Source organism: Micropterus dolomieu, linkage group LG11, assembly GCF_021292245.1.
Source record: "Micropterus dolomieu isolate WLL.071019.BEF.003 ecotype Adirondacks linkage group LG11, ASM2129224v1, whole genome shotgun sequence".
Lineage (NCBI taxonomy): Eukaryota > Metazoa > Chordata > Actinopteri > Centrarchiformes > Centrarchidae > Micropterus > Micropterus dolomieu.
The window spans coordinates 17,327,543-17,338,019 of NC_060160.1; the positions used below are offsets into that span (position 1 = coordinate 17,327,543).

The 10,477-nt window shown below is 38.4% G+C and overlaps 2 protein-coding genes across 5 annotated transcripts in view; one reads left to right on the forward strand and one right to left on the reverse strand.

The window, feature by feature from the left end:
- The first annotated feature begins 622 nt into the window (after positions 1-622).
- Positions 623-5,537, forward strand: cipca (CLOCK-interacting pacemaker a). Its single transcript, XM_046063535.1, has 4 exons — positions 623-774; positions 1,786-1,902; positions 2,355-2,518; positions 3,021-5,537. The coding sequence occupies exons 2-4, from the start codon at positions 1,797-1,799 to the stop codon at positions 3,801-3,803; spliced, it is 1,053 nt and encodes a 350-aa protein (XP_045919491.1). The 5' UTR covers positions 623-774; positions 1,786-1,796; the 3' UTR covers positions 3,804-5,537.
- A 459-nt stretch (positions 5,538-5,996) lies between these two features.
- Positions 5,997-10,477, reverse strand: part of zdhhc22 (zinc finger DHHC-type palmitoyltransferase 22) — a 6,237-nt gene continuing 1,756 nt past the window's right edge. For 2 of the 4 annotated variants that reach the window (XM_046062884.1, XM_046062883.1), the window contains exons 2-4: positions 8,686-8,866; positions 6,925-7,482; positions 5,997-6,844 (exon numbers count right to left, since the gene is read on the reverse strand). In XM_046062884.1, the coding sequence (XP_045918840.1) occupies positions 6,567-6,844; positions 6,925-7,480 (834 nt within the window). In that variant the 5' untranslated portion in view covers positions 7,481-7,482; positions 8,686-8,866 and the 3' untranslated portion in view covers positions 5,997-6,566. Of the gene's footprint in view, positions 6,845-6,924; positions 7,483-8,221; positions 8,577-8,685; positions 8,867-9,345; positions 9,442-10,477 lie in introns of those variants that run through there. The other 2 variants (XM_046062885.1, XM_046062882.1) reach the window with 2 other exon arrangements.

Here is a 10,477-nt window from a genome sequence, read left to right on the forward strand (position 1 = left end):
GAAATCTTCAATTTCTTAGCAATGTCTCGCATGGAATAGCCTTCATTTCTAAGAACAAGAATAGACTGTCAAGTTTCAGATGAAAGTTCTGTTTTTCTGGCCATTTTGAGCGTTTAATTGACCCCACAAATGTGATGCTCCAGAAACTCAATCTGCTCAAAGGAAGGTCAGTTTTGTAGCTTCTGTAACGACCTAAACTGTTTTCAGATGTGTGAACATGATTGCACAAGGGTTTTCTAATCATCAATTAGCCTTCTGAGCCAATGAGCAAACACATTGTACCATTAGAACACTGGAGTGATAGTTGCTGGAAATGGGCCTCTATACACCTATGTAGATATTGCACCAAAAACCAGACATTTGCAGCTAGAATAGTCATTTACCACATTAGCAATGTATAGAGTGTATTTCTTCAAAGTTAAGACTAGTTTAAAGTTATCTTCATTGAAAAGTACAGTGCTTTTCCTTCAAAAATAAGGACTTTTCAATGTGACCCCAAACTTTTGAACGGTAGTGTATATATATATATCAGAGAGAAAGGGTATGGTGGAAGAATTAAATCGATTTGGGCTAACAGGAGCAAGATTAATAAGACAAACCTGACACTGTGGTAGGTCAGTCCAGTAGATGGCAGCAATAATGCCAGCTGCCGTAAAAGCTAAAAGAAGAAGTAGAGGAAGCAAGACCAGAGTCGAGTAACTTACTACTGTAGGGAAAGTGTAACCTTGGATGTCACTCTAAACGGATGTTTGTTTCCAAGCAAAGGGCGTATTGGTAAGGTTTGCAAAAACTATCAGCCAATTAGCTTATAAATAGCAAATAGTCCCATGATGGGCTGGTGGCCAAGGTGCAGCTACGGTGGCTAGCTAGCGTCACGTAGCTAACGTTAACAGAGCTAAGTTAACAGCTGCAGTGCAGGGCAGCAAACCGTAATAACAATAATAATAATAATAATAAACTAAGATTTTGTTAATTGCAGTAAAGTATTAGTCTAAACAAGTTAACCAATGTATGCCAAATATTGGCAAGTTAACTGTTGCTTACAGTAACGTAATGTTGACAAAGCTGTGTGTGTAAACAACAACAATACTAACGTTAGCTGTAACTATTTATTAAGAAGTTATAGCCTAATTATTGGAAAGTTAAGACTCACAGCTTATTATATGTACAGTTTGCCTTGATGTCTTTTTTCCCATTAACGTTACAATACTGTGTGCAGAAAGCATTTCTTACAATATTAGCTCTGTAATCAGACTGGCAGTGTGGGGGGTGACAGGCCCCATATTAAAACGTCAAGCTCAGTTCAATAAATGGGCACAACTTTTATAACAATTTAATCTAATATTCCGTAGTTAAGTGTTATGACGTGGTAAACGTACAGTCCAACACAATAATATCCTGTTTTGTAGAGGTGTGCATAAGCTTTTCTGTGGCGAGGTCGACAAAATTTTAGAGTTCAATGATGTTTAGTACAATAAAGACTTAAAACGGACTGCACACTTGAGTCATTAAATAAACAGTTTAAAGTAGCACTCTATAGCAGGGCTATTGTGTCAACTTGCATTACATTAAACTGTTGTAAATGATTTTCTGGCCCTGGGTGTGGAGAGTAGACTGATCAGGGAGATGGTACTGTCCTACTGACCCATCAGCAAGTTACTTGTCGATAAAATTATGTAAGCAAAAATAAATAGGTGTCACATTGTGGAAAAATGTCAAATTCAAATTCTAACTGCATTGATCTTGTTCAGTCACCTTTCAACTCTTGACTCTCTATTTTTCCAGAAGAGATAAGCATGAGCAGTTTTAGTAGACCCGGCAGACACAGGACACCACCATTCACCAGGGCAACACACATTGGAGTGTCCAAGTCTGACCTGGAGAGAGATTCAGGCTTCTCAGGTTTGATTTAATTATGTTGCTCTACAGCTATACATCTTTAAGTCTGTTATTATCCCAAATGTACCTTTTTATTTTGACACTGTAGTGTCGCCTGTGTGACGAGTGTTGTGAATTGGTTGTACCTCCATATAATTAGCATTTCCATGATTAGAAATTTGTCATAAACAAGTTCAACCCTAATCAAATCTAGAGATCTAGGTCACATTTTCTATGTAGGCTATCCTCTATTGGGTCAATATTTATTTACACTCTGAAGGCTGACCTGGATTTGGTTTTACCCTCCTCATCAGGTTGATGGTATCTATTTCCAGACGCTCTGGAGACGCTTATCTACATCTGCCACTGTTTTTATTGTACTAATGTTCTGCCTCAGGAACTGTATACAATAGGAGAGTAAATATGTTGCTTTTTTCAACATGATGAGACTCCTATGCTTGTTCTGCCCTCCTCAGATGCCAGCTCTGAGTACTTCAGCACAGTCGATCTGACTGACTCTGAAGATGCAGGAAGGAATAGGTCGATAGTTGGCGAGTCGATAGCCGGCCAGGACTTGACTGGAGGCTCATATGCTGGACTGTCTCCAATGATCATCATGAATAACTTTGTCTTAAAGCAGGTAAAGTACAACAATGTATGCCTGCCTCTGCCTAGCACTGTTTATTTAATTTCTCTAGCTTTTTTGACTCTTTTTCTTTTTCCTCTGAAATTTGATTGAAACCAGGGAAAGCAGTTTCTAGTGTGAAACATAGCTAAAGCCTCAGCTTAACAGTTGCATCACAGCAACATACATCTTCCTTAAATCTGCTCTGTCACTGTGTTGTTAGCCGAAAGGGCTTATACAGATTTTTCTCTCAATTTATTAGAGATGGTTTACAAGCTGAGCTACCGGCTGACATTCCCTACATTTCTTTGTTTGGTGCACTAATTTTATATATATTGTCAATTAAGTGTTAAATTACATTTGGCTGAAAAATCTTCATGTACATTGTAGCTTTTTAGTAGTTGTAATTCTGTTTTTTTTAATAGAAAATACTTACTGTACTTATATTGCACTGTTTATACTGTATTATAGGTTTTTTTCGGATATAGTGTGATATTAAAATTTTTCTTTTCTCTAGCCACCCCTGATGGCTCAAGCAGAAAAACAGTGGGGCTTTCCTTCATCTTTAGAAGTGATGCCTCAATCACAGGTTGTTCTTCTTCAACCCATGGTATCAAATGGTAGCAGCAGCTCTGACAATATCCGACAATCAAAAAGCTACATGCCCATCCTCAAGTCATACCCCAGAATTGCCCCACACCCTGCAGAAGCGCCCACTAAGAGGACGGGATCGTCCAGGGCGAGAGTTAGTTCAACGTTGGGATATAACCAGCGACAGAAGAGGCACCACCAAGGCCTAAAGCTTTACAGCTCCCCCAGCCCGCACCCAGCACCTCCGACTCTCAAACCCATCTCCAACTTTGCAGCAGCAGACAACCAGTCACAAACAGCAGAAAGTCAGGCGCAACTCAGTGACAAGTCTCTCTCCTCGCTGGCAGGGACCACCTCTCTGCCCCCCTACACAGATGAATTCAGGATAGAGATTGACAGCGACAGGATGCATGCTGACCAATACCAGGACCCCTTCTCAATTGACAATAACAAATTGAAACGTTTCAGCAATACCTACAACATTCTCAATAAATCTGGCTTGCTGGGGATCACGTTGCGCACAAAGCAGCTGATCAAGGAGAATAAACGCACCCAAGGCCAGCTGCAGCAGCTTCAGGAGCAAACGGCCCTGCTGCTGGAGGCTCTGAGCAGCGGAGACCCGCAGCTCTGGACTAAACTGCAGCTCTCTCTGCAGCACACAGACAAGGAGCAATGGGGAGCTAAAGCTCCTCAGAGAGTCCTGGCATAATGTATTCAGTGGACATGACCAGCAGTTCTCAATCAGAGGTTCACAAGATGATTTATTAAATGTGAAATCATATCTCAAATCTTAACAATAAACACTTTCACAGCATCTGGCATCTTAACTTAACAAACTAAAACTTCTAACTAACCTAAACCACATACTTTCACACTTCTGTCAGGAGGTTGCTATACAGATCATCTTAAATTTGCACGCTGCGGAGCCAGAAACATTCAGAACTGCTGGTCAAATATGAAGTTGACACCTACACACCTACTAATACCAAGTTGAGAAGCAAGCTTACATTTCAAACCCTTGCCTATAATGAATTTTCTTGTCTCTCCTCCTTCAAAATGTCAAGTATCACTTGTAACAGGGCTATGGATTCTATATGTTGAAATCCTGAATCCATAATAGGCATGCCTTACAGCACATGTGAGGACACATGGGTTTAATTCCTTACACATGCCTTGAATGTGATTACTGTAGAGGAAATATAAGCATCATTTTTACTTTTTAAATCAAGTAGGAAACATGGTGTGGATACCTCTGGCCTGTGTTTCAGTTTTCTTCTTCGCAGAGAAGGGCCTTGAATCAATAGGGCACTCTCTTGTCTCTTTTTTTAAACATTGTCTTTGTTTTTAAATTGGATGGTAAATGAAAATGAATGAGCCCATGCCTCCTTTGTGAGCAAATGTACGTACTAAACGCTTGTATTCTCAAACAACAGCTGGATAGCACACAGTAAATTCAGAAGGCTGGCAAAACCATTACCATTGTTTTCTGTTTGTTTTATATTTGTGCTGCTTGGTGTCAGTATTATTTATTTTCAATTATGTTTCTCACCGAGACTAAAGCTGTGTGAATAATATAATCAAACTAAGCACATTATGATGAGGTTTCCAGTTCACTGGCAAAGCAAGCGCCTTTTTTCAAAAGATACCTTAAAGAACTACGTAGGAATTTGCAAAGGTTTCAACTGTAGCAAGTGAAGTGCTGTAGCCATGCATTTTTCTCTCGACTTTGCATATGTTGCTGCCATGTTCATTCCTGCTTAAGCTCAGTGTGATGTGTTATTAATTGAAACTCCAAGGCAAAGAAATGACAGCTAAATGGCTTCTTTTAGTTTGATATTACGGACTCTTGCACTTTAGTTATACGATTACTGACAACATTTCTAGACAAATGTTACGACATGTATCCCTAAGTGAGCACTCTGTGTTGATAAAACATTGAGAGTATAAATGTACCTGGATGCCAGTGCCTTCTTTGAATATGTTTGTACTTCAGATCAATTAATGAGCAGCGTAGATTGTGAGCTTCATGTGGAAGAAAGTTGAATGTACTACTCCAAAGAATTAATATTCTTCTCTGAATCGAAACAAACCGTGCCCTGGTTAGGTAATACATCCAGAGTTGCAGTAGAAAGAATAGCATGAAGACAAGTCATAAATGGTTCAGTTTTAATGTTAAGTTGAGGATAACTGTTAACTGTATTTATTTTTAACAATGCACTACTGTTGCAATATTTTGTAATTGTGATTAATTAATTGTAAAACTAAGAAATAATCGAGTCAGTCTTGAGGTTTTAAGAGTGCAAAAGGAGGGGTACAAAATGTATTTAAAGATTGCTTTTCAGAGATTGCTTTTTTTCTGTAATTGTGAAAAGTGCTTTCTGTATTGTTTCTTTAGCAGGTCACTGACTAATAATGAACTCTCATAAACTCTGTTTGAAGACTATTTCCTCTCAGTCATTTATTTTATTTTATAGCTCAGTGTGTAGTTTAAAAACAAATTATGGCTGCTTGTTGTGATTTGAATACTTTTATTGGTATAACAGGAATAGACAAAATAGCTTTAAAAAGTATATTTATTGAAATCCAAAACATCTCTGTCATGATGTTGAATATGTCAGTGGTTGTAGCCACAGCATACCAGTGAAAAGTCATTATTATTATTATTATACATAGGGCCCTATCATTAGCAGTGTGGCAAGTCCCTCATCTTGGGGGTCATTTGTAAGCACAAGTTTATGGCACATTGTGAATAATACCCTGGATAATAATATGGTAATCATCTTCACATTCCCCCAATCCATTCTTATAAAGGAGCATATTACTGCGCCTCCATCAAATTGTGAGTCACATTCATTTGAATAGAAAACATCAGGCTCAACATGTAACAAGCTATTGTCAGAACAATGTTTTCAAGCCTGGCAGTTTAATAATAACACTGACTGTAGATTCCTTGTCTGCTAGCCCTTATTGTTACAAAAAAGAACTTAAGTTTCCTGAATGTCACATTGTAGCATCCTACAAGGAAGTGTGGAAGAACAACACACTTGACTGGTAATCTCGGAGCTCCGCATGTTGCAGGCATTCAAACCAATAGCATAAAATAAAAACGCAAAACTGTGAATGCATGCACTTATGCCAAGCCATCTTTCTATTTTGATGTAAGCATGTAGCATGTGAGTGTAAAACTGCTGGATGTCCCAAACAACAAACTTATTACTCTTATATTGCCTTGTCAAAAGCTACTTACTTAAGGGATACACTTACACTATTCACTTATTAAAAGGTTTCACACAGATATATGGCTCCTGTCCTTAAAGGAATGTGTGCTAACAGCTAACTATTTCATGGACTACTTCAAAGGTCATAAAGCATCCATTTAGTATTTCAAATCAATCACCATATGGATCCCAAGACAGAATTTTCTACAACTTGTGACCTATTTGGAGCTATTGATATGACTTGTGATTATCACTCAGTCTTGTTTATGTGCATCTGTGTCTTCAGGACACAGCTCCACTGTCTGCACAGGCAGGATAAGGCCAAGGATCCAGCGAGTACCAAAAACATCCTTAAGGTTGGTTCTCCAGGGGCTGCGGTTCTCCACGAGCTGCCCCCTCTGCATCTGACACCAGGTCTGTCCCCGGGCCACCAGCAGCACCTGCTGGCAGCAGAAGCCTGCACAGACCAGGCCGATGCCCAGCCACACATAGAGCATCAGCACCAGGAACAACTGCAAGCCTGAGATTGTTCCTGTCGGGAGACATTAACAAGGACACATTTAACTACTAAGTCAACGTGTCTTGAATACACGGTTTAATTAAACAACTCACCCATGAAGAAGTAGCCAGTGGAGAGGGGGAGAAGAGTCAAGAAGGTCAGCGGGTTCTCAAAGGAGATGGAGTACTCCACTGTTAAAAAGGCAACACCAAGAACCAAGGAGTACAAACAAGTGCATGATGTATAGATGCAGAACATGAGGAAGTAGCGCATGTTTTTGTTGCCAATGCAGTTTCCAGTGAAAAAGCAGTGGTGATCCCTCTTGAGAATGACCTTCTTACACAGTTTGCAGAAGTGGCGGCCGTTTAGGAGGTAGTGTGCGTCCACTTTGTCCGAGCAGTGTGGCGAACACACCGGCACCACAGTCTCGTTGGCGCTTTCAGCCGGATACTTGATAGTCATTATGTAATTCCCCAGTGCGTTGAACATCAAGAAAAGGAAAACCACTGTGTGAAGAGTTGCAGACCCCCTCAGCGATGTGTCCGGGTTTGGGAAGATCGTCGGGATGAAGAAGCAGAAGTGCAAAATGAAGGTGACTGCTGTAGCCATGAAGAAGTATGCAGGCGCTACAGCATTGAGAAGTCTCAGTTTTAACATCCTGGTGAACATATCTGAGTGAGAGTGAAGATACAGAGAGCAGAGTATAATCAAAAACCTTTTGACAGCTGCTGGAGACTCTGGGAAATGATTATGTGACAGCAGTTTGCCATGAAATAAATGTCCTTTCGAGAGGTTTACAATGGAAAATGTTAAAATTTATTCGGTCTTGTCTAGGTCAACAAAAGATTTAATTAACCCAGACTGACCGTGATGTCATTAAAATAAGCAATCATCATTAACATTAGCAATACTAATATTTCAGAACATATAGTATCACCTAATAGCAAAGAATTTCAAAATGTTGTATATTGTATGTATATTTTGATATACTGTATCCTCTTTTTTATTATGGCTCTTATAAGTTACTTTCAGATGCAAATAATATTAATTCCTTTGCACTATTTGTGTTTATCTACAACTGACAAAAAAATTGTTTATAGACATTGTTTTGTAATATATATATTCACACATACATCATTTTTTTAACCTACTTAAATGTAGTTACTAGTTCTATGTTCATTTTAACCAATATTTATTGTCCTAGTTTAGCTTTTTGTTTTTCTGTCTTCCTGTAAATTGTTCTGTGTACACTGAGAGCAACTTAAAACCAGAGTAAAATTCCTTGTGTGTGTACACATTTCAGTGCCAAAAAAGCTGACTCTGAAATAAGATTAGATGAAAAAACACAACCAAGGATATGATTTGGTTTAAGGACTATTAATATTAAGAATCTTGGTGAAAGTAACACACCTCCTATTAGGCAAGACAGATCAAGATGAGTTTGTGATCTCATTTAATAAAGAGGATGTACGTCTTCTGCTGCTGCTGAGGAAAACTAATTTCTCTGCAAAGTAGGGTCTGGGGACTCTCAGGGGCCATTGAGAATACCAGGAATATCTCACCCTTTTCAGTGTGATCTCCTAACTTACTGCGTGAACAGATGTCCAAACCACAGAGAATCAGACCAAAGCAGGAAGGAGCTCCCACAGACTAAATTTCAAATGGGTCGTTATGCTCTTAAGTGAAAATCTCTACCAACGAATGTCCTAGATGACAGAAAGAATTAACATCCCAATCAAGGACTATCGCAGTTTCCTCTCCTGTTTTCTTCAGGAAACTGATTACACCGATGGCCTCAATCATTCAATTCCCATGACGACGCAATTAAAACAATTATCTTGTAAATCCATCGTCATCGTGTCCAGGCTGCCTACCTGCAGATGTAAGAGAGCGGAGGAGCTGTCCTTTCAGCACACCGGAGCCTCGGCTCAGATCTCAGCACGTTCATTCAAACGCACGGAATGTGTTGTTGCAATATCGACGTCGACTTTCATTATTGGGGTGTCTGTTCCTTTGTCTACCGCCGCCTGTTGGTCTGGATGCGTCTGTTTCCCCCTGTGTTTTTAAAAAAATTATTTTTACTTTTCCTTCCTTTACATGTGTTGAATAATTTACTCACCTTTAGGCAGACCGCATCCACATAGATAGGCTATGTGAACATAAATTGACGTTTTTAAAATCGAATTCATTTTTCTGTCACAGCGTTTCGCTTAGGCTATTGTTTTTGTCTTATATTTGAAATACTCTTAACTTTTATATTGACCTCTAATACCACGTGTAGAGTTTTTACAATATTTTGAACATTAATGAAATTTGATTGTTGACAGTGAAGGATGAGGTGGTATTCAGATAATTTCTTCAAGTAAAATAGCACTGTAACACTGTAAAAGGACCTCATTACAAGTAAAAGTGTCACTTAAGTAAATTTGAAGTGCACACGTTTTCTGACCTTTATGGTAAATACATTGTAAATACATTGAAATGGGACCAGGTCTTACTTTCTTAAGACAAGTGTTGCAGTATGAAAGTCTTACCTGAAGAGAGGCTATGAAATCTTAATTGTAGGCGACGCGAGCATACCACATAGGCTATGGAACAGGCTACAATACAATTTATCAAATTGCATCGGATTTGGTGATCAGCGCGAGGATACACACATGACTTCGTCTGGTTTTCAAAAAAGGTGTTAGAACAAAGTATATATGCTACCACCACATAATTGCCTAATTGGATTATATTCACAGGAAGTAAGCTACTTGCACCAGTACCGTGAACTACTTCAACTATGTAGTTTGAGAGAACAAACTACAAGTTTTTTGTCTTTAACTTCTATAAGTAGTTAGTTAGCAGATTCAAATTGTTAATATAAAAATATATATATATATATATATTTTTAATAAATAAAAAATATATATATATATATATATTTTTAATTATTATTATTTATTTATTTTTTAAATATATTTTATATATATATATGATAAATGATTACACTATTATAGATTTTTTTTAAATATATTATGAGGCAAATACTTTGGTACTGGTTTCGAATGCAGAACTTTTACTTGTCACAGTATTTTTACACTGTGGTATTGCTACTTTTACTTAAGTAAAAGATCTGAATACTTCCTCCACCACTGCACAATTCTCAAACTTCATCAGTCTTTTGTTCTTGTGTACACAAGAGTGTTTTCTAGTGATATAAGTCTTAGCCCACAGTGAGCATATACAGTGGGGGAAATAAGTATTTTACCCCTTGCTGATTTTGCAGGTTTGCCCACTTACAAAGAATGCAACAATCTACAATTTTAATCATATGTACATTCTAACAGTGAAAGACAGAATCCCAAAGAAAATTCCAGAAAATCACATCATATGAATTTATAAAAATTGATGACCATCTGATGAGGAAAAACAAGTATATGACCCCCTGGACAAACAGCAAGTATTCTGGCTCCTACAAGCCAGTTAGTCTTTCTTTAAGACACAGCCCCAATCCCAACCAATTATCTACATCAAATACACCTGCCTCACCTCGTTACCTGTATAAAAGACACCTGTCAACACCCAAACAACCAGCATCCAACATCACCACCATGGGCAAGACCAAAGAGCTTTCTACGGACATCAGGGACAAGATTGTTGATCTGCACAAGGCTGGGATGG

Bases quoted from the DNA above. Each gene is read 5' to 3' on its own strand.
- cipca (XM_046063535.1), top strand. From the start codon at position 1,797: ATGAGCAGTTTTAGTAGACCCGGCAGACACAGGACACCACCATTCACC. The intron at 1,903-2,354 runs GTTTGATTTAAT...TGCCCTCCTCAG, and splicing joins GAGAGATTCAGGCTTCTCAG to ATGCCAGCTCTGAGTACTTC. The intron at 2,519-3,020 runs GTAAAGTACAAC...TCTTTTCTCTAG, and splicing joins ATAACTTTGTCTTAAAGCAG to CCACCCCTGATGGCTCAAGC.